The sequence below is a fragment of the Tribolium madens genome, unplaced genomic scaffold (assembly GCF_015345945.1).
Source record: "Tribolium madens isolate multiple individuals breed KSU strain unplaced genomic scaffold, Tmad_KSU_1.1 Scaffold_91;HRSCAF=231;Tcas5.2_LG7, whole genome shotgun sequence".
Classification (NCBI taxonomy): domain Eukaryota; kingdom Metazoa; phylum Arthropoda; class Insecta; order Coleoptera; family Tenebrionidae; genus Tribolium; species Tribolium madens.
The window spans coordinates 9,119,327-9,139,873 of NW_025401063.1; the positions used below are offsets into that span (position 1 = coordinate 9,119,327).

The 20,547-nt window shown below is 34.4% G+C and overlaps 5 protein-coding genes and 4 non-coding genes across 10 annotated transcripts; 5 read left to right on the plus strand and 4 right to left on the minus strand.

Annotated features, from left to right (window-relative positions):
• Positions 1–159: 159 nt before the first annotated feature.
• Positions 160–2,660, plus strand: LOC123011786 (pleckstrin homology domain-containing family F member 2). Of its 2 annotated transcripts, none has more exons than XM_044409421.1 (5): positions 160–260; positions 514–780; positions 826–1,224; positions 1,275–1,360; positions 2,074–2,660. In XM_044409421.1, exons 1-5 carry the CDS (start codon positions 245–247, stop codon positions 2,116–2,118), a joined length of 813 nt encoding a protein of 270 aa, XP_044265356.1. In that variant the 5' UTR covers positions 160–244; the 3' UTR covers positions 2,119–2,660. The 2 variants fall into 2 exon arrangements, with proteins under 2 accessions (XP_044265356.1, XP_044265355.1); XM_044409420.1 differs by lacking the exon at positions 2,074–2,660 and adding an exon at positions 1,915–2,028.
• On the minus strand, positions 2,657–4,081 carry LOC123011785. Its single transcript, XM_044409419.1, has 2 exons — positions 2,922–4,081; positions 2,657–2,867 (listed from the first exon to the last, which is right to left on the minus strand). Exons 1-2 carry the CDS (start codon positions 3,862–3,864, stop codon positions 2,689–2,691), a joined length of 1,122 nt encoding a protein of 373 aa, XP_044265354.1. The 5' UTR covers positions 3,865–4,081; the 3' UTR covers positions 2,657–2,688.
• LOC123011787 (TM2 domain-containing protein CG10795) lies at positions 3,939–5,070 on the plus strand. The gene is made up of 4 exons (XM_044409422.1): positions 3,939–4,159; positions 4,220–4,465; positions 4,519–4,600; positions 4,650–5,070. The coding sequence occupies exons 2-4, from the start codon at positions 4,273–4,275 to the stop codon at positions 4,924–4,926; spliced, it is 552 nt and encodes a 183-aa protein (XP_044265357.1). The 5' UTR covers positions 3,939–4,159; positions 4,220–4,272; the 3' UTR covers positions 4,927–5,070.
• A 165-nt stretch (positions 5,071–5,235) lies between these two features.
• Positions 5,236–7,442, plus strand: LOC123011784 (adipocyte plasma membrane-associated protein-like). The gene is made up of 4 exons (XM_044409418.1): positions 5,236–5,391; positions 5,442–5,571; positions 5,622–6,113; positions 6,201–7,442. The coding sequence occupies exons 2-4, from the start codon at positions 5,450–5,452 to the stop codon at positions 7,126–7,128; spliced, it is 1,542 nt and encodes a 513-aa protein (XP_044265353.1). The 5' UTR covers positions 5,236–5,391; positions 5,442–5,449; the 3' UTR covers positions 7,129–7,442.
• Positions 7,443–7,826: 384 nt separating this feature from the next.
• On the minus strand, positions 7,827–18,556 carry LOC123010886 (atrial natriuretic peptide receptor 1). The gene is made up of 14 exons (XM_044408056.1): positions 18,321–18,556; positions 13,259–13,502; positions 13,007–13,163; positions 10,919–11,038; positions 10,433–10,867; positions 10,148–10,384; positions 10,005–10,089; positions 9,815–9,935; positions 9,415–9,756; positions 9,205–9,364; positions 9,000–9,158; positions 8,774–8,942; positions 8,109–8,722; positions 7,827–8,062 (listed from the first exon to the last, which is right to left on the minus strand). Exons 1-14 carry the CDS (start codon positions 18,554–18,556, stop codon positions 7,845–7,847), a joined length of 3,297 nt encoding a protein of 1,098 aa, XP_044263991.1. The 3' UTR covers positions 7,827–7,844.
• On the plus strand, positions 11,678–11,750 carry Trnam-cau. The gene has a single exon. It is a non-coding gene; the product is annotated as a tRNA-Met (tRNA).
• Positions 12,277–12,391, minus strand: Trnal-caa. Its single transcript has 2 exons — positions 12,354–12,391; positions 12,277–12,321 (listed from the first exon to the last, which is right to left on the minus strand). It is a non-coding gene; the product is annotated as a tRNA-Leu (tRNA).
• On the minus strand, positions 12,661–12,742 carry Trnas-gcu. The gene has a single exon. It is a non-coding gene; the product is annotated as a tRNA-Ser (tRNA).
• Positions 16,048–16,119, plus strand: Trnac-gca. Its single transcript has one exon. It is a non-coding gene; the product is annotated as a tRNA-Cys (tRNA).
• Positions 18,557–20,547: the final 1,991 nt, after the last annotated feature.

A 20,547-nucleotide genomic window follows, 5' to 3' on the forward strand; every position in this document is an offset into this window, starting at 1 on the left:
CAAAAAAAATCCCCAAAAATTACAAGGACAAAGTTTAACTTTAAATTATATTTATTTTCGACTGATTATGAAATAAATATAAAAAAAAAACATTCAATCCTTCTACAACCCTTCAGAAGAGATATTTTTAAGTAGGACATTTTTTTATTATTATGAAGGCGTACTTGTCATTTTGACAGATGACGGATGTCAGTTTGGGAAAGTGGGTAGTGGTGTTTTGTGAAAATCGTGGAAAGCGCTAGAAATGGTGGATAAATTAGGTAAGTTTATTATAATTATAAATTCGAAATCATTCCGACCCAAATAATCCACATTCCACTTAGTAATTCTTTGAGTTCTCAGTAATTACACCAGTGTCCCTTATAAGGTTAATTTAATGCAATTTCAATCCTTCATGGTCTGTTTACTGGAGTTTTTCGACGTTGTACTCATTGCCCACCCGACTAATTCCTTCGTGATTCACACGTCTCGCCATGGATGTGCCTGTGGCTGAATGTGTTATTCCTATTTTAGTGAACAGTGAAGCCAACACTAGGCGAATAGCCACCGTAGAAAGCTGTTTCGGGAACTCCGGACAGCCCCTGGAGGTCCCAGGACGTGTCCTAGTTGGCGAAGGTGTCCTAGTTAAAATGTGCCGAAAGAAACCAAAAACCAGACAGTTTTTTCTATTCAACGACATCTTAGTATATGGTAACATTATCATAAATAAGAAGAAATACAACAAACAACATATCATTCCACTAGAAGAAGTCAAATTGGAAAATCTCGAAGATGACAATCGTAAGTGTCCAAACAATATTTTTATTTTATAAACACTTTGTCTAGAATTTCGGAACGGCTGGCTGATCCGGACCGCGTCCAAATCGTTCGCTGTCTACGCCGCCACAGCGGTAGAAAAACAAGAGTGGATGGCGCACATAAACAAATGCATTGAAGATCTTTTGCGAAAAAGTGGGAAAAAAGCAGTAGAAGAACACGCAGCTGTTTGGGTACCCGACGGCGAAGCCCCCGTTTGTATGCATTGCAAAAAGACACAATTTACTCTAATAAACCGGAGGCACCACTGTCGCAAATGCGGGGCTGTAGTATGTGGCCCCTGTTCTAACAAAAGATTTCTTTTGCCCAATCAGAGCTCCAAACCTTTACGAGTGTGTCTGCACTGCTACGACGTGCTCACGTCGGCCGCTAAAAATCACAATTTAGCCACAGATAATCTACACAAAGGTCTGCATTTTTAGTTAGAATCGGCATAAATTTTATTTACCGGTTTGTAGATCGAAATAATGCTGATTCATCAGGAGAGGAAGACTCGGATGACGACGAAGAGACCAACAGGGGTCAACCGGACTCCCACGATTTGGTAAGTTTAAAAAAGTTTGATATGCAACTGATTAGTCATGGCAATGACAAGAGATTTCTGGGAATGGATAGCTTATCAAGAAAGCTGAGTAGGCGAAATGAAAGAGCTCTTTAAACTTGAAATTAATTTTGTTTTTCTCCAAGAGGCGAGAACAGCGGAAGAAGACGAGTTTGAAACGTACAAAGAGATAACGTAACCATTATTTTTTTAGTTCAGGAGCAGCAATAAGTTTTAGAATGTAAAATAGTACCAAATAAAAACTTAATGTTTTTGTGGATATGTAAATTACATTAGTTACAGACGCTGCCTTGCTGATAAAATAATTACTAGTTCAAATATTCACAAACAACGAGTAAAATGCGGTAGCCTAAATACATAATTATTACATAATAAATTTAGTAATTAACCCCAAAACATTAAACTTATTTATTTTTTTACCAACATAGAATTTTTAAGGAGCGGATAAAAAAGGAACGTTTTAATAAGCTACCTTTTTAATATTTATCCTGCCCTAACAAACTACTCTATATGTAGTATTAACGTCATGTTAATAGTTTCAGAGCCACTGTCTCGGTTACACTTGTTGTAAGTTACCATTTGTGCGATTTGCGTGTGGTAAAATATCCTTTGTGTTGATTGTTTTCGCTTTGTAACCGTTTGTCTTTTTTTATTTTCCTGTTATTGTTTTCTGACAAGGTTTTTTGTAATTGCAGCCTAAATTTTACGGCGACAGCGAAAGAACCGATGATCTACACTGAAAAATGCACTTCCAGTCGGTATAACCTCACAGAAATAACAATAGTGTAAAAATATATTTTTAATATGAACTCATGGTAATTGTGTATTCGGTAGAATATATGTAGATATTGAGAATTGTACGGTCAATTTAATGATTATTTATATGTATTTTAATGCAAAACTTCTGATAATAACCACGTATTTGCTCAAATATTCCATCTAAATTGTCATTTTATACTCTTGATATTTACATAATATTGGTCCGGAATTATTTTTATTATAAACATTTAAGTTATAACTAGTTTTTTAATGGTGGATAAGGACTTGTCCAAAAAAATTATCGAAGCATGTACATTTTAGCAACTGTGATATAGTTGGCCTATTTAACGAAAGTACTAAGGGGAAGAGGGTGCGAAAAAATCCTTTTTTTTTTGTAAACATGTACATTATTGGACTGTCAACAATTATTACGTCCAGTAGTGTACCTTCAGATTAAATTATCATCACAGTACACAATTGTTGAAGTAATTATACGCAATTAAACCCTTTATATTATTTAAAATCTGTTTTATTATTCCTTTTTTCTTAATTTACAACTTCCACTTTGGTATCTCACCCAACTCCTGTTCCAACGGGGCCAAAGGAGTCTTCATCTTTTTATTAAGCATGGAATTTATTAATTTTATATGATGTTTTTTAGGTAAAGTCACGCCATTGTCAACTGCCCACCTAATAATTTCCGAGCATTGACTCCAATCGCCATACCTAACTGAAAATTAAATCAATATGAACAAAAAAAATCCAAAATAAAATTTATCATTACATTGATACTCCAAAAGAGATTCCAAAACGTTGGAATATTGTTGTTTCATCTTAAACTTCAGTAAAATTTCTAATAACCTGTACACAACTTCAGTTCTGTGACACTTCAGTGATACAAAAACTACATAAGGGATTCTATTAATCACAGATTTACACAAATCGTTGTGTTTTTCTAGTAGTTCTAAAGCTATACTCTGATCAGAAAACCACTCACTCAAGAAACAAGCCTGCCACACGTAAGTGAGGGGACTTAAATCTTCAAAATCTCTTAAAATCCTTTCTGAGAAAGCAATCGTGTTTGCTAATGCAGCTTCACTGCCATTTGTAATTAAATCTGTTATTAAGTATTTTAACATGAGGCGGATTTTTCGCCGCAAAAATGGATTTTCACGATAAACATTTTCAAATATTTCCAATGCTTTGGAAATATCTCCTTTCACCCATATTGCCTTTGCAAGGTAATGTCGAAAATTCGAATTTTCCTCAAGTGCAGTGGGATAGTGTACTTTACATAATTCCTCAATTTGGGAAATTGTCTCTTTATCACCGTTTTCCCCACAAATTGAAAGAACGTTAACCACAATATTAATTGTCGGCGATTTTTTGTGTTGAATGCACAATTTAATTAAATTTATTACAGCTTCTGCATCATTATTATCTATTGCGTTTTGGAAGAGAAAGACAAGTTGATCACTTCCCATATTTTCCACAGACATTTCTTTTAAATGTTTGTCGTCACTTTTTGATATATTCTCCAACAGGGCTTGGTTTTGCCGCTTCTTCAACTCCCACTTATCGATTTTTCTTTGCATCAATTGGGTTGTAAAATCGTCAATAACATCGACCTCAAATTTTGAGTAAAATTGAGGCAACACTCGAGTTAAAATATGCAGTGATAAAAATCGAGGGGTATTCATGTAAAATCGACTCAGATAAAATGCCATATCCCCAAATCCGTTTTTACATAACCTCAAGAAACAAAATGTTGAAAATCATGCGACAAGCGACGGAAAGAACTTTACTAGCACTCACATCGTTTTAAACACTATTGATTCATTATAATGTTGCATAATAATTACTGATTTCCTACTTTTTATTATTGTAATGTTTTGAGTTTTGACATTTATCATTTGTGTCAAACTAAACATAACCTCAAATAGTAGTGTTCAATTCAATTATGATATTTTAAGATTCTGATCCAGTATCGGCAAGTTTAAAGCCATCGCAGCTTCTTTAATGGTAATTTAAAATATAATTAATGGATAAAAATTAATATTTACTTACCTAAAACATTTCTAGCTGTCACTTTTAAAAACGTACCCCAAGAACTCCAAAACACTATTATGTGAAAAATGAAGAAATATTTGTATTTGATCCTTAACATCTTATTAACGACATGGGTATACACATTGGACCCCAATCCCCAAACACTAGACTGTAACACACTTCGAATGGGGCAGTATATCTGCCCTGATCCCAACTACGACCTTGTTGACCCCAAGACACAACAAATTCGGGGCTGTAGCAAAGAAAACAAAGCTAAAGGTTTATCATTCTATTCCGTAGTATTCACACCGTAACCCCTTGTTTTATTTCAGTCCCTTGCATAGCAGTTGAAGGCCTAATTTGTTCAGAAACCAACAATTCAACTTTTACAAAAGAAATGCCTTGCAAGTGGACGTAAGAAATACATTAGTTAGGTTTTAATAATCTCAAATGGTAATTTTAGGAATGGCTATTCATTTGAGACTGCTCTTTTACTTTCCATTTTTCTGGGAATGTTTGGAGTTGATAGATTTTATTTAGGGTATCCAGCTATAGGTTTAGCAAAATTTTGTACATTAGGATTTATGTTTTTGGGTCAGTTGGTTGATATTGTTCTTATAGCGACTCAAGTTGTGGGGCCTGCGGATGGGTCCGCATACGTAATCCCATATTATGGGCCTGGGGTCCAAGTGGTGCGCAGTGACAATTGGACGTATAGACTTAAGCAAGATGATTGGTGATTATTAGTTTGTTACCCAAATAAATTAAACTTTGTAGTTAAACTCCCATTTTTTTAAATACATGCAATAATGCAGCTCTTGTACAGTAATGGTTACTTCATTAGATTATACTATTTTACTTGCTACTTTCTTGAAAAACTCTTAGGTCTTGACGGTTTTTTTGTTATGTATAAAAATAAATATCTCACCTACACACTAGGTAAGACTCCTACAAAATCCAACAATGCAAACACTTCAAAAAATCACAAATGTTTTTAATAATGGCAGTCCCAATCGTTTGAAAATACTTAGTAACGTTTCGTTTTCCCCTAAATATTGTTGTACAGACGGCGCCACTTTTGAATTAGCCTGTCATCAGGTGTTGTCAAATCGGTTCAAGGCTGGTTCAAGGTTCGTAAAACGTGAAATGCACAGTTAGTCTCAAGTTTTAATCGTCGTGTCATCGTTGTAGTGTTAAGTAACAAAGTAAGAAGTTGCTAAATTCCTGAAAAAGTTTTTTTTACCCCTAACCTCAGTTACAGAGATGAGCTTTGTCGGAATCATCAAGTTTTTTACTCGTAGAACTTTTGAATTACTAATAATCGCTTTATTAGTTGCGTTTCTCCCGAAAATCCCTCCTGAGGCCAAATTTGAAAAACCGTACAAGTAAGTGTATCGTAAACAACCCCTAATTAGTACATGTTTTACTTGTTTAGAGTTGCTCCACCTCGGCCTTTCGAGGGGGCGCTTAAGCTTAACGAGAAACTTAACGATGTAGAAATTTGGCATAAAGGGGACCTTCACGGACCTGAGGCTTTCGTTGATTACAACGGAGAGTTGTATACGTCATTACATGGGGGTGATGTTGTTAAGTTGACAGGAAATCATATTATCCCCATTGTAAAATTTGGGAAACCTTGTAAAGGAATTTATGAGGAACAAATCTGTGGGCGCCCCTTGGGCATGGCTTTTGATAAGAATGGGGTTTTGTATGTCGCTGATTCGTACTATGGATTGTTCAAAGTTGAAGTCAGAACCGGCAAAAAGGAGAGATTAGTTGCGGTTGATGAAAAGATCGACGGTCGGAATGTAACCCTCCCAAATTCTGTGGCTGTGGCCAGCAATGGTGATATTTTTTGGACAGATTCTAGCACCGAATTTAATTTGCAAGATGGTGTTTTTGACTTGTTGGCGGACGGGAGTGGGAGGTAAGTAATTTTGATTTGAATAATTAATTAATTCTTGAAGGTTATCAGCATTCATGGTTTGATAATATTGTGATTTTTCCATTTTAGATTAATTCATTATGATCCAAAAACGAAAAAAAATAAAGTTCTAATAGCAGATTTGCATTTTGCAAACGGTGTTGTATTATCTGACGATGAGGAGTTCGTCTTAGTTGGTGAAACAGTTCGCAGCCGTATTCACCGTTACTATTTGAAGGGTCCCAAAAAAGGCACCCATGATATTTTCATTGAGGGTCTTCCCGGTCTCGTTGATAACTTGAAAGCCGACGGAAAGGGCGGATTCATCGTTCCTTTGGTCGTAGCTGTCGATAACGAACACCCACTACTTACTCAAATTATGGGTCCTTTTCCCTTATTACGAAAATTCGTAGCTAGAATTTTGGGTTTAGTTCAGTTCGGGTTCAAAGTTATTGGTGATATTTATCCGAACGAATTTTCAAAACGCGGCGTGCATTTCGTAGGTCATTTCAGCATGGCTTCGTTCTTGTACCCGAAAAGAGTCACGATTTTACATTTGTCCAAAAACGGAGAAATCAAAGACAGTTTGCACTGTTTCAATAAGAAACTATCGGGAATTAGCGAAGCGCACATCTTTAAAGAAACTCTTTACCTTGGATCGCCTTTTAACGATTACATCGGACGCATTCCATTGTCGAAAATAGGTTGGGAGCACTTGAAACCAGCCCCAGCTCCTAAACCTACAACAACAACACCTAAACCTACAACAACAACAACACCTAAACCTACTACAACATCAAAGCCTACAACCACAACAACGCCAAAACCTACCTCTACTACTACTACACCTAAGCTTACGACAACGACGCCTAAACCTACGACAACGACGGCTAAACCTACAACCACAACACCTAAACAAACACCACCGACAAAACCCGCTCAAAAAGAAGCTCAAGCAAAATCCGTAAAGGACCAACCCAAGGCAGTACCAGTCAAAGAATCTCCCAAAAAGAATTAATTTCTAGTAAGCTGTGATGTTCCAGTTGTTAACCGTTTTATATCGTCGCGGTTGTTTTTGATAATTTTTATTTAATAGACTGATAGTCTCTTCCAACTTGTATAAAAAAGTGAACATTCCATTTATCAAGAATTCCTCTTTTTTTATTCACCTTGTATTGATATTATATTTTGTAGGAATCTCAATGTTATGGCAGGATTATTGTTTGGTGATACTTTACATAATTTTATATGTATCTTAATAATTATTTTGTATTGGGTTCTCTTTGTTGGATGTGATGTACCTACTATTTAAATAAAATTGTTTATAACAATTTTTTTGTGTATTATTTCAAGAGTCTAAGATCAAATAAATGTTTTTGTAGTTACTTGATTACATCCTTGACTTTTAACCGATAAAAAGTCACCTTTCATGCAATTTTTATATCCTCGACTAAGATATATTATTCCTAGAGTTTAGTTTGGTGGATTTTCGTCGCTAACAATAAAAAATAGTTTTCTAAAAATATTAACAAGGTCGTAAGATAAAGCAGCATTGTTTTTAAAACATGCATATTTGCCCTGGAATTGATTGTGTCAAGAAGAATTAATATTTAAAATTCTTTCTTTGGAGTTCCAATGTTATCGCGTGTCGAGTTTTTTTTAACCTTTTTCGTAACAATACAAAGGTTATGTCCATAAAATAAAAATTAATTTTTATTAATTTATTACCACACATTAATTTCCCATAAAAATTAGTGGATATGGATTAGTGTCTTGGTCCGCTGTAACCATGGGCGAAGGAGGCCTGGCTACAGGTTCAGTACTTCCCAAAAGCCAGTACGTCGTAACAAACCCCTTACCTTTCAGCTCAACCTCGCCCCTCAATTCGAGTTTGAACGTTCCGTATTTGTCCAAAATATTTTTTGTAATCTCGCTGACATGGATTTTCAAAGCTACAAAATATTTTTTACGATGAGACATTGGGACACAAATCATTACGTTGTCCAGTGCTCTCCATTCTGCTGGCTGTGTTCACAGTATCTCCGAAAAGACAATAATGAGGCATGCGTTGACCCACAACTCCGGCACAAACCGGCCCTGAATGAATCCCAATTCGGACTTTTAACTGGTAGTCGGGGTTATGTTGAATGCTGAAACAACGAATAGCGTCCAAAATAGCTAAAGACAGAAGTGCTATTTCCTTCGCATGGAAGTCTCCGTTTCGTTCTGGGAGTCCAGACACTACCATGTAAGCATCTCCTATCGTTTCGACTTTGTAAACATCATAAGATCCTATGATCCTGTCGAAAGTGCTATACAAGTCGTTGAGAAAATCGACGACTTCCATGGGAGAGCTTTTGGCACAAAGCGCCGTAAAGCCGACAATATCGCTGAAATAAACGGTGACACATTCAAATTGCTCTGGCTGGACTATCTCTCCTGCCATGAGTTGTTGGGCTACAGGTCGGGGAAGAACTTGGTAAAGAAGTTCCTCCGAACGTCTCTTCTCCTGGCTGAGTTGTTCGGTTTTTTCGCCAACTAAAGCCTCCAGGTTGTTGGCGTATTGTTCCATACGTCTCAATAAGTCGTCCATGAGGTTCTCACAAAATCCCCTAAAAATGGTAGTTGATTATTAAATATACCTACAACAGAAAAATGACTACTTCATGATGGTGCGAAGAGTTATTTTAATGGAATCAAAAGTCGGTCGGTCTTCCGGATTGTCGCTCCAGCAGCGTTCCATCAGTTCTAAAAGGTCCTCTGGACAGTCTCTGCAACTGACAGCTGGGCGAAATGGTGGATTTTCACGAGTTGCGACTCTTGCGATGATTTCTGTGTAACAAAATAATAAATACTCGTAATACTGGAAAAATATTTTTGGGAAAGTACCATGAGCTTCTAGAAATTGGCGAGCGGCTTCGTAAGGACCTCCACGGACTATTATCTCTTCTAAAATAATACCAAAACTGTAAACGTCCCCTTTTTGTGTTGCTGGAGTGCCTGGAACGATTGTCAGGGGAAGAAGTTCAGGTGCCACCCATAACATTTCTAAAAAAAATATTTTAGAAGTTATAACTTCTTGTAAAAAATCTACTTTTGTAATAGTCGGCATTTTTTTCGACTTGCTGTGGAGTTGTCAGTGTTGTTAACCCGAAGTCAGAAATTTTTAGGACAAAGCGGCCATCAATGAGGCAATTACACGACCGCAGTTTTCCATGGACTGAAACTTCGCAACTGTGCAAATAACTCATCCCCTAAACATAGTTGAAATGAACACAAAACGAAATAATTTCATACTTCTTACTTTAACAACATCATGAATAAGAGACATTCGAAAGTTCCAGTCGAGTTGAATTTCCTCATTCTCTAACACATCTTTCAGACTCCCTCTGGGGCAATATTCGGTAAGAATAAGCACAGTAGGACACTCGATACACGCCCCCAGAAACCTCACCGTGTTTTCATGAGTGACGTCTCGAACCTGTTTGATTTCCCAAAGAAGTTTTTTATTAATGTCGACTTTCTTTTTTGAGATTTTTTTAATAGCGACACGACTTCCTTTATAGATGCCCACAGTGGTAAAAATTTTTGTTTGAAGTGAGTTAGTGGAAGTAATGGAAGCGCGGCCACTTCTAAGTCCATATGACTACAAAAGAATCAAAATTTTGTTTTGATTTTTTTAAAGAGTATTGGTTTTGTCTTACTTCTGTTAGTTTATGAAGGGCTAGTTTAGAACCAAACGCTGATTTACCCGTTTCTAGAATTACTTCTTCAGGGCGGATTCTCCAGGACATGTTGTTGAGGTCGGCAGCGATTTTCATTTGTCTAAACATAATAAACAAAATTAAGAGAACGCAAAAATGAGATAACCAAAATTTCACACGAACGACTTACTTATTACAAACGCAGGTGAATGTGATAATTAGGGCTAGAAAGACCCCAAGTGCAAAAGATCCGTAGAGAATTATCACGTAGGTTTCTCCGGCAGCACAAATGGGGAACTAAATATCAAAAATTAATAACCAATTAAAAGTTACCGTGATTTCGACATTCCGGGTCATTATTCATAAAGCCACATCGTGGAACATCTGGTGGGGCCCCTTCACGACCACCAGGCCAATGAATCTTTTTTCCAGTGACTGGAGAGTAGCGTTTGTGAACTCCATAGTAGTGTGCCACCACTTCGAATTTTCCTGTGATGGGGTCCAAGTCTAAGACCGAATAATCGGCGTCTCTGTCACCGTTATCATCAATACGCACATGACCAGTAATACCTAAATTAAAGAACTAGAAGTAAATCCACCACTTTTTTTAAATTTTACCATGAAAATCCCTCGACCACATTCTCGTCGTAATGTTTATTCCATTTCTAATATCCCCACCTTCGGTCAAGGTTTCGTTCAGTGCCATTCCCAACAAATACACCCCATCATAAAAAGCCCCAATAACAAAATTAATTTCTTCTCTTTCACTGATCGTATAGTTGTAATCTTTCAGTGCTTTTTCTTTCACTTTATCGGAGAAATCTTGGAATTGGTCGCTTGTAGGTTGTAGTAAAGACACTCGGAGAAGTGCTTCGTATGCTTTTCTAGCAGCTGCATCGTTGCTATCTCCTGCTTCCCAGTCGTGGTCCTTCCAGTATGATCCTTGAAATATTTCAACATCGAGGAAGGTCCAGTCGCCTTTAGTCATACCAAGGGAGTGAGCCACAAGCATGAATTTTCGTACAAGAGTTCCACGGACGCTTAGAATCACAACTGTTGAAAAGTATAAATAGCTGAGTGTATTTTCATGAGTTTGAAGAGTACCTCTGGCATACATGCTAGCATCACGGAGATAGTTATCGATGGATTCGTTGTCGTTCCCGTCTAATTCGCGCATGAAAGTAAGAAGTCCTTCTTTTTTTAAGCCGTGTTCGAGGTTTTTTCCTAAATCCAAGACGAAATGGTCAAATGATTGGAATTTAAAATGTTATTAACTTATTACCTACTACAGGTGGATGTTTAAGCACTTTTATATAATTAAGTATAGATTAAAGATTGTATAGCAAAATGCTACTTAATCAGTTACTAAATAATTGTTTAATAGTATATTAAAGTACAAGTTGCAGAAGGTATCTTATTCAAGCACAAATTTTAAATTCCGAAACGAGCCGCGTAGCGGCGAGTTGAAGAACAAATGAGTGCTTGAAGAACCTTCTGCAACAAGTGCTTTATACAATTTTTTTCTATTTTGCCGCTTTATATCATTTTATAAATTAAAAAACGAAAATTGTAATTTTTTTCCTAGAGAATTTTGCGACGGTTGGCGACATTTATGTGAAATAATTTTAGGCGGCTGTAAAAAATAAAAATAATTCTTATTTTAACATTTGGAAATAAATTGTGAAGAAAGCCCGTCACTAAAATTAAATTAACGCCAACGACTTATTCCAGCACTCAAATAACGTCATTTGGGTGCTGGAATAGACTTATTCTAACACCGAAATAGAAAAAATAATCATTATTACTTTACAAAAAAATAAATAAATTTTGTTTGTCTTGCAGACCTATGAATAAGCTGTCAACGCCTCGGTAGCGCAGTAGGCAGCGCGTAAGTCTCATAATCTTAAGGTCGTGAGTTCGATCCTCACCCGGGGCATCACTTTTTATTGCCAAATTTAACAATTTTTATTTAATGAAGATTAATGTATCAGGAATTCAGGACTCTATAATATTTTTTAGAAAAAGTCATTCAAAATAAATCAATAAATTTATAAAACATTTAAAGCTTCGAAATAGGGGTTGGAAAAGACTGCTATAATAAAATAATGCCATATACTACAATAATATACCCAAACATATTTTATTTATTTATTTACTGGGTTTATTACTTTTTTACGAGGTTTTGGCTATAAAAATAATAATCCAACAAAAACTGCGTATTTTCACAACAGGATGGCTAATATTAACTTTTTTCTAGTACCCCTAAAATTAATTATTATACCGTTTAAAAAATTACGAACACTAAGGAAAATTTTCTTTTCTTTTCTACATATTATAATAAACTAAAGTACCGGTACTCGTAATATAAAATATATTTAATTAATAACAATAATTATTTATAGTAAAAACTATAATAATATGTAAATTAAAACAATAATCTGGAAGAAAAAAAAATAAAAGGATGTCAGAAGTGGGATTCGAACCCACGCCCACAGAGTGGACCAGAACGCTCATAAGCCTGCATGCAGGCAAGGGTAACCTTGAGTCTGGCGCCTTAGACCGCTCGGCCATCCTGACATATAAGAGAAGTTTGCTTGTTGCGTTATTTATATGGCAATTTCACAATCTTATCACTTTTTATTAGAGATAACGTAAGATAACATAAAAAACTTCACAGAAATGTAAATTCAAATGATAATCGGAGAAAAAAGTAATATCAGTTTGCTCATATTTTTTTATAAACTATTTTCAAAAAGTATTCAATTGTATTAAGAGTGAAGACCGTTTCTTAAAATTGCTACCTTCATCTTTAATAAATAATTAACTGCGTGCAGAAAAAAAAAGTCCGACGAGGATGGGATTCGAACCCACGCGGGCAGAGCCCATTGGATTAGCAGTCCAACGCCTTAACCACTCGGCCACCTCGTCTTGTCAAAACACTAGACATATGCCGTAATTGCCCAACGGTTTGCTTTAGTGTAAAACTGATAATATAAAACCTTGCATTTTGTCATTACTTAAAAGCAAATATCTCTAAAACCTTAATTACTATTTCTACAATGTTAAAATAACGTTTGGACAAGAATAAAAAATGTTTTCTTTTCTGTGTTGTTTCGATTTCTTTTGAATATTTACTTTTACACCTATACTTACTGGTTAAAATATGCTCTTCACTTCATTTTTTTGTCTTACCAGCAGTTAGAGAGAACAAATCCGATCTGTCTAAAATAAGCGCAATATGTCTCCACCCAAACTGCCTAAAAATGCTTGAAAAAACGGACTTGAGCCTGCATTGACAATAGGACATCCTGGTCAGCGTCGGATATTTGCTTTTGTCCTTCAGGATCCCCTGCAACATCACGAAATAACGCAATCAACTCGATCGTATCCAATCTCAATAATAGTGCCATTAAAACGGCCAATTTGGCCTAATCTCATACTTACGGCACTGTCGCTCTTGTTCCACTTCTGCAACCGGCCCAGAATTCCGGAAGTTACCGAGAGTTCCCCTTCCGAGGGCGGCTGATCGCCCATTCCTGTGATAATGGGAGTGTTCCAGTAAGCCGCCAAGCGAGCAACAGGTTCAAGGGCAAACAAACAAGCGGGCCCCACAAATGCAATTACATCCGATTTGAAGTGCATGTCGGCAGCCAGACCGGGGGCACGAACGCCACTGCACGAAGGGTAGCTGTGGAAGATGAGAAGGGGTGAACTTGACCGTCGCAGGTGATAATTTCGACTTGTTAAAGTCTAATGATACGCATTCAGAGGAAAGTTCAAATTGTGGCTTTAGTTAGGGGTGTGAAACAGGCTATAATTTGAAACAAACGGCCGATAGAAAGGTGCATTTATATCATCGGGATTATTCAATGGCGGTGATTGCTAATTGTGCGGTTGCTCCTATCCCAAAAGCCGGGATTAATGTCAATGGGGTAAATGTTTGTTGAAAAGGGAAAGATGGACATTTAATTCTGTATTCTGGAACGTAATAAAAACAACTAGACTTGTTTTCGAAAGTAGGTACTAATTATCTTTTCCAAGTAACATCAAATGCAATATACCGGATGATTTTAAAGTACGTGCAAATATTTTAACAGGTGATAGTAGAGCTTCTAAAAGAAGTCAAAATAACTAAACTTGCCTTATCCGAATGTTTATAGTTTCTGAATATAATGGGTGCAACCTCCACATTAGCGATAAAATTTTCAAAAAAATGCAATATGGTACACTATATGTCTATTTAATGATATTGATGATCTTGTATATGTTTTTTTTTAATTATTTAGTAAAGATACAAAAATTTTGCCAAAAAAAGCCACAAATAACATTGAACAGAGTTACAATTTAGGATACAGCTTCTTTGTTTCCTCTTTTAATAGTCTATAGCAAAAAAAATTGGAAAATTATTTTTCCAACAGAAATAAATAAGAGTTAAAGTGCAAAATTTACACCCTCATAACTTCGAATTTTTTTTTAACATTTTTTCCATGTTCCTGGTATCTTACCTTATATGGCATTTTTCTCTGGGGCGCGAGTTCTGGCGCATCCTGTATATAAATCGAAGTTTGATCTGTTTGAGTACTTTTTCCTATAAAGTTTACAATGCTATACATACAGAGTGAATATAAGGTATGGGACCAAGCGGTTTTATTTTTAAACATTTGCCTCCAGAAAATAATAATTAATATAAATTAAAATAATATAAAAAACGTGATCGTATTTTCAGAACGAAATTTTGTTTTGTTTTTGAGTTATGCGATTTTTTTATCAAAATTGCAATTTATGTGAAAAATTTTTTTTGAAAAAATTAAATATAAAGCAGATAGTTGTAATCCTTAGAGTATAGCTTTTATAAGAAAAATGATTTTATAGTGGGTTGCCATTTAATTTTTTTTTTTTTTTGTAGAACTCAAAAACAAAAGGAAATTTTGAAAATTTTTATTCTTGTTAAAATATCACATTTTTATAGTACTTTATCACTCATCAATTAGTTTTATCACAAAATAAATAGTTTAAGCAAAAAACGTTTGGTTCCATACTTTTTATTCACCTGGTATAATAGTCGGTAACATTTGAGGTAATGAAATTCGGTCGTATTGTCAAAAAAATGGCTGCATTTTTTTATATGAGTGAGGACGCTTTTTATGCCTGTTTTTACTAATTTTCTATTTTTTTTTTAATGTAATACATTTTAAAACTATAAACATTCGGAAAAGGCATGTTGAGATATTTTGACTTCTTTTGAGCTCTACTATCACCTGATAAATTATTTGCACAAACTTTAAAATCACCTTATATAAATTCGAATTTCGGTTTTTCGATACATTAATGTCTAAATTATCTACAAGAAAGAAGGAAACGATACTGACATGTTAAGTTCTGTAAATACCGTTTTTTTTCTTTTAATTATAGTTTCGTATTTCAAAAAATAACTGCAAAGTATTTCTCTAAGTGTAATCTACGGATAAACTCCGGAGAAATTATTAAAAGTATAATTGCTGTATACTTATAATTATTAAAATTGTTACAACAATGCATATTTATCACTGGAATAAAATTTTGTCCGACGGTTGTACTCGAGTACTCGAGAAAAATTCAGTTTTGAGGTGTGAGTAAAAGCAACCCTAACTTGGTTAATCACAAAATCATCAAAAAAAAAAATACAGTCTTCGGTTTTAAGACATATTGTAGTTTATTCATATTATTAATATTTTCCTTGATTCTTTATGATTGTTATTTGATCATATCCGAACTGTCTCCATAACTCCATATGCTTGTTATGGCAGTGATAACGCTATTACGCGTGTAACACACACTCGAAAGGCTATTTGCCTCAAGTTTGTCATTATTTGACATGGTTTGGAATAATTTTGCCCAAATTTTTTAGTATCACAAAAAGTACTAGGTAACGACACACACACAGCTGATACGAAAATAACAGACAAGATTTTACTATCAATCGCGTATCAGCTTTATGATGTTAATAACTATTGAAATAGATACTGATAAATAGAGTCTGAAAAAAACTGCAATTATTAGGATTGTTGTAACTGATTTTTCCATATTTTGCTTCATTGGTTATAAACAATAAATTATTTGTTTTTTATTACGATGAACAACTTACATTTAAAAGTTTTGTAATTAAAATAAATTAAGAAATTACTTAAGGCTTTTAGTATTTTGTTATAACATATTGTTCTCAAAAATATGCTTAGAAGAGAACTTTAGCAATAGGGGATATAGCTCAGTGGTAGAGCATTCGACTGCAGATCGAGAGGTCCCCGGTTCAAACCCGGGTGTCCCCTACGCCTTTTTTATGTCTGACAATCTCACAACTAAAATTTACAAATTGTGTTACTAATTACCTTATCTTTTACTATTTTCAGTTTTAGTGGTGGCAAATCCTAAGTATCATGAAGAAAACAATAGAATCTGCGAATTTGTTTCTCCATTTTAAAATACTTGAAAACAATGTGAGCTCCAATTCGGTATACTATTTTTAGCTTTTAAAGGTGTTAATGACGTTATTTATGTTGTTTAAATTAATTAAATCAAAATGAACCGGCATAAATATTATGATATAACTAATCATGTAAAATCGATAAAGCACCAACTTTACATAAAGCATCAACATTACAATGAATTTAAAAACTGCTATTATCTCTTCTATTCTATAAGTAGCCAACTAATCAAAAAATAGATTCCAATTAATATTTTCAATTCGGCGATTTGGAAAATATGATTCAAGACAAAATCATTTCCAGCAGATGCTTCTAAACGGAACAAGGGACACAGAGAATTTCGGATTATTCTGGCGATAACGGAAAAAAGTCCGAAATAAATCCAATAAACTCTTGTCTTAACCAATTTTGTTGAACATATGTTCAAATCAAGAACATTATAATTAACCTTTACTTTGTATTTTCATTAACAACAAAGAATGTTTTTTTTTTCATCACGGAAGCCAGGCAACGTTTGAGACGAATCTTCCGAAATCGGACAAATCTACATCAACAAAACATCAACACAAGAAGTGCTTCAGGATGTTAATTAAATTCCTTTGAAAATGTTCGATCATCTTTTAATTAGCAGCAGTTAATTTTTTCTGTTATTTAATTCAATTGCAAATGTAATTGTATTAAAGTTTTATTAATCCACTGCACATTTCATTTCTGCAAAATACAGAATATTGTTCAGGATGAAACAATCCTCGCGCTTTATGAGCTGCATCAACCTTTGAGACACTTTGCAAGATATGTACAAGTAAGTTGTAATCTCAATGAAAGCTTGTGAATCATATTGGTTTTTGTTTGAAATGAATACATGAAGAGGCTTTTAAGTTCTGCAGATTTTAATTATAATATATAATAAGCTTATTTCAAACGCAAATTATTAGAATATGAACTAATATGAAACTTATTCCCTTTTATTGTACACACATGTCCAGATGTTTCCAGATTAAAATCATCACTTACAATTCGTAATTTTGTGACAGGTATAACTTATAATAACACTCGACCTGAAACATTTTGTCTAAATCTGAAATCCCAATGTCAATTCCAAAAGAAAACAGATTAGGAGTCCAATCTCGCTTCAGATTTTCATTTATTTATTTAATAAAATCTAAAATAAGTCCTAAAACCCGTCGGCGCAAGTGTTTGTATTGTGTAAAGTGAAAGAGGATGAGAAAATGACAAACGACGAAGTCTAGAGTCTCTTGTGCAATCCTTTGGGAATTTGCAAGACAGTGATAATGTAAAGCGCGAGAATATTTTCTCTTTTTTTATACATATTTTGATTCATACCACAATCGTCATGATTTAATCCATTTCTTGTGTTGCAAAATGGATTTATATTTATAGATGAATTTTTTGATTTTCCATAAAGTTCTCTGAGGAATTTGCAAGTATAAAAATCTAGTGCATACAAGTCACCAGAATATGTAAATTGAAAACACAGTCAAGCAAGCTTGTTTCGAACAAGTGTTTAAAGATAATTTTCCAATTCCTAAAGTTTCCATCGAGAATACAATAACTAATTAAAGCATCGAGAGCCACAAAAAGTTGTTATTTCGTTTAAATGTGATGTCAGACTTACATTCCTCTATGTTCTCTGCTTCGTATCTTTAACAACCCTCATTCACTATTTAAAATACGAACTCAAAGTCGAGTAATTTCACTCCGAATCGCAAAGCAGACGAATTAATTAAATCGTAAAACGTTTTAGAATAATTCAGTTGTTATAGAAAATAGCGTGATTCGGAATAGGTGTCGTATTTTCCATCCGACCCGTGCAATTTTTTTCCCTGAATAAAAAAGCCATTCGTGTGAGATGAATGTATAATCTCGATAATACACACATTTGCAAACTTCAAGCAAACGTGGAAAATAGTCGAGGTGTCGCCTTTGAAGCGATAAAAGTTTGAATGTCTTTTTCGAGGGTTTTGTTCTTATTTTCTTGAAGAAAGTAAATTGATCAACTTATTTAATTTGACGAGAAACTTTACCTTTCTTGGACTTTTTTGAGTTTGATCCCGTGTTGTGCTAAAAATTTGTCGTTGATCTCTTCTAAAGCCATATCAACCGCAGGCCCGCATCTTTCAAGATCGAAAGGCGAATCCAAATGAGATGCCATCAAAACCCCGATGTTATAATATCGGAAATTATCATCGAAGAGTTGCTGTGATCCTTCTAAACCCGCGCACCACAATAATACCATTGTTACAATTAGTTGATTGGACATTCCTCTCAAATTACTGATTAAATTTCCAGAAAATTTGCAAATGAGCACTTTAAAAAATGAATTAAAATGATCACGTTGTTAGTTTTTTGTTATTGATTGTATGATGGAAGATGTTATTTTACCAGAAGCGACATTATCTCGGAATTTTAATAGAATCAAGGGGTTGGATTGTGCTTGCTTACGCGATTGTTGGAGGAATACTAAAGCGAGAATCTTGTGCGAACCACTTGCTGCGCTTGAACACGTGTTTTTCGAACGCAGTTGGTTAATCTGCGATCGCAATTTTAAGTAAATCACTGAAGATAAATGAAGATCTTTGATAAGTGTAAGGCATGTCTAATTAAAGTTGGCAGTGCAAAACTATAATTTCGCATTTCTGTTGAGTCTTGTTTCAGGAACTAATCGTTAGCAAATATGATTAATTCCAGATCATAACTGCGATTTCCTCGACATGTTTTCACTCAGGTCGATCAATTGGAACAAAATCCTTATAGTGTACTACCATTTTGTTTTCTCATTTTTAGGAAAAGAAACAGCTTATACCTACCTTATTCTGTTTTGTTATTAAAAACGCTGAATATTTTAAATAAAACTAAAATTTTTCTCAATAACTGTAGACTTAATCCAACATGATCACGAATTTCGAGACTTCCTGTGTAATTAATGCTGTTAATGCATATAACGAAAAACGAAGGATAATAATTATTTAAGAAAGGTACAATACCTACGAAAAACAAATAAATAATAAAAAACTGCTATGGTTTAAAGAAACCACGATGCAAGTGAAACTTTTTTTCATACACATTAATACAATGATCAAAATACACAAATACCAAGGAGCACTTGCACGAATGAGTAAGAATATAAATGCTACACGGTCAGCTGATGCGAGCCATAGGCGCCGCCATATTGGCCTTGGCTGCTCTGCCGAGCGCTTTTCACTTTACCCCTACTCCGCGGCCGGCTGTAATGCGACATGCGATAGGTGGACGAAAAATTTTGAGGCGATGGAAAAAAGTTTCACTTTAATAAATGCAAACCTATTATTTTAAAACCTAGAAAGTAAATTAATTTAAACAAAGTATAAGTTCGAGTAATTTTCTGGAATTAATAAAACAAATTACTGATGAATAATGATTTTTAATTTTAATGTATTCGCACCTTCATGAGTGTTATTAAAACTGAACTCGATATCTACATCTAAAATATTTTTGTTACTAGGAATTTCCCCGGAGTGTGTAAACGAAAGTTGCGTTTAAAAACTTATATTCAATAAAAATGTAAATTAAATCGTAGCTTCAGACAAAACTGTAGACGCTTATGAAACCGGTAATCACTTTAAAAGCACATCGTTACAAAAAATCGAGCCATCTTGAAATAAGGTTTTGCTGTAATACAAGAATGTTTACGATATACTTTTATCTCAGACTTCGAGTACAACTCTTTACTTATAATTTTATCAATAAAACAAAGAAAGGATAAATTAATAAAACTTGGCTAAAAACAAAAATACTTGTATAATTAAAACTTTTCACAAAAAATACAGCTTAGAAAAATTATAATTAATAGCCAGGTATTTTAGTTTGTAATTAAGTACAATTAATGTACATAAAGAAAACGTTTATGAAATATCGAATAAACAATAATATCTCAGATATTATTTCAACCATTTAATTTTTTGCTAGCATATCCTTTGGACTTCTGGAGTTGTATAAACGCAATTGTATGGAATTTAAAACGTCAGTGTTCGTTTTTTTAGTAGAAAATCTAAAAATCACCGAGAAATGTTTTGCAATAAACTTGAGAATCAAAATTGTTAAAATCATTCACATTTTCTGTACAATATAAGTCAATCACTGTAAAAAATTACCCACTCCATAAAAGTCGAAACCCACTTCAAATTAAATGAACGCATTAAACGGCAGCAATGAAATTGAGTTAATTTTCGACGGATCTTCCATTTTCCCGTAAAATTTTAACGCCAATATCGG

Excerpts from the sequence above, each read along its gene's own strand:
- LOC123011786 (XM_044409420.1), top strand. Across the intron at positions 781-825 it reads AAATCTCGAAGATGACAATC|AATTTCGGAACGGCTGGCTG; the intron begins GTAAGTGTCCAA and ends CACTTTGTCTAG. Across the intron at positions 1,225-1,274 it reads CACAGATAATCTACACAAAG|ATCGAAATAATGCTGATTCA; the intron begins GTCTGCATTTTT and ends ACCGGTTTGTAG.
- LOC123011785 (XM_044409419.1), bottom strand. The coding sequence starts at position 3,864 with ATGGCATTTTATCTGAGTCGATTTTACATGAATACCCCTCGATTTTTA. Across the intron at positions 2,868-2,921 it reads ATCTCTTTTGGAGTATCAAT|TTAGGTATGGCGATTGGAGT; the intron begins GTAATGATAAAT and ends TTTAATTTTCAG.
- LOC123011787 (XM_044409422.1), top strand. The coding sequence starts at position 4,273 with ATGAAGAAATATTTGTATTTGATCCTTAACATCTTATTAACGACATGG. Across the intron at positions 4,466-4,518 it reads CAAAGAAAACAAAGCTAAAG|TCCCTTGCATAGCAGTTGAA; the intron begins GTTTATCATTCT and ends GTTTTATTTCAG. Across the intron at positions 4,601-4,649 it reads GAAATGCCTTGCAAGTGGAC|GAATGGCTATTCATTTGAGA; the intron begins GTAAGAAATACA and ends TGGTAATTTTAG.
- LOC123011784 (XM_044409418.1), top strand. The coding sequence starts at position 5,450 with ATGAGCTTTGTCGGAATCATCAAGTTTTTTACTCGTAGAACTTTTGAA. Across the intron at positions 5,572-5,621 it reads AAATTTGAAAAACCGTACAA|AGTTGCTCCACCTCGGCCTT; the intron begins GTAAGTGTATCG and ends TTACTTGTTTAG. Across the intron at positions 6,114-6,200 it reads TTGGCGGACGGGAGTGGGAG|ATTAATTCATTATGATCCAA; the intron begins GTAAGTAATTTT and ends TTTCCATTTTAG.
- LOC123010886 (XM_044408056.1), bottom strand. The coding sequence starts at position 18,556 with ATGTCCAATCAACTAATTGTAACAATGGTATTATTGTGGTGCGCGGGT. Across the intron at positions 9,936-10,004 it reads TTCACCTGCGTTTGTAATAA|ACAAATGAAAATCGCTGCCG; the intron begins GTAAGTCGTTCG and ends TATTATGTTTAG. Across the intron at positions 8,723-8,773 it reads ACTCTTCGCACCATCATGAA|GGGATTTTGTGAGAACCTCA; the intron begins GTAGTCATTTTT and ends TACCATTTTTAG.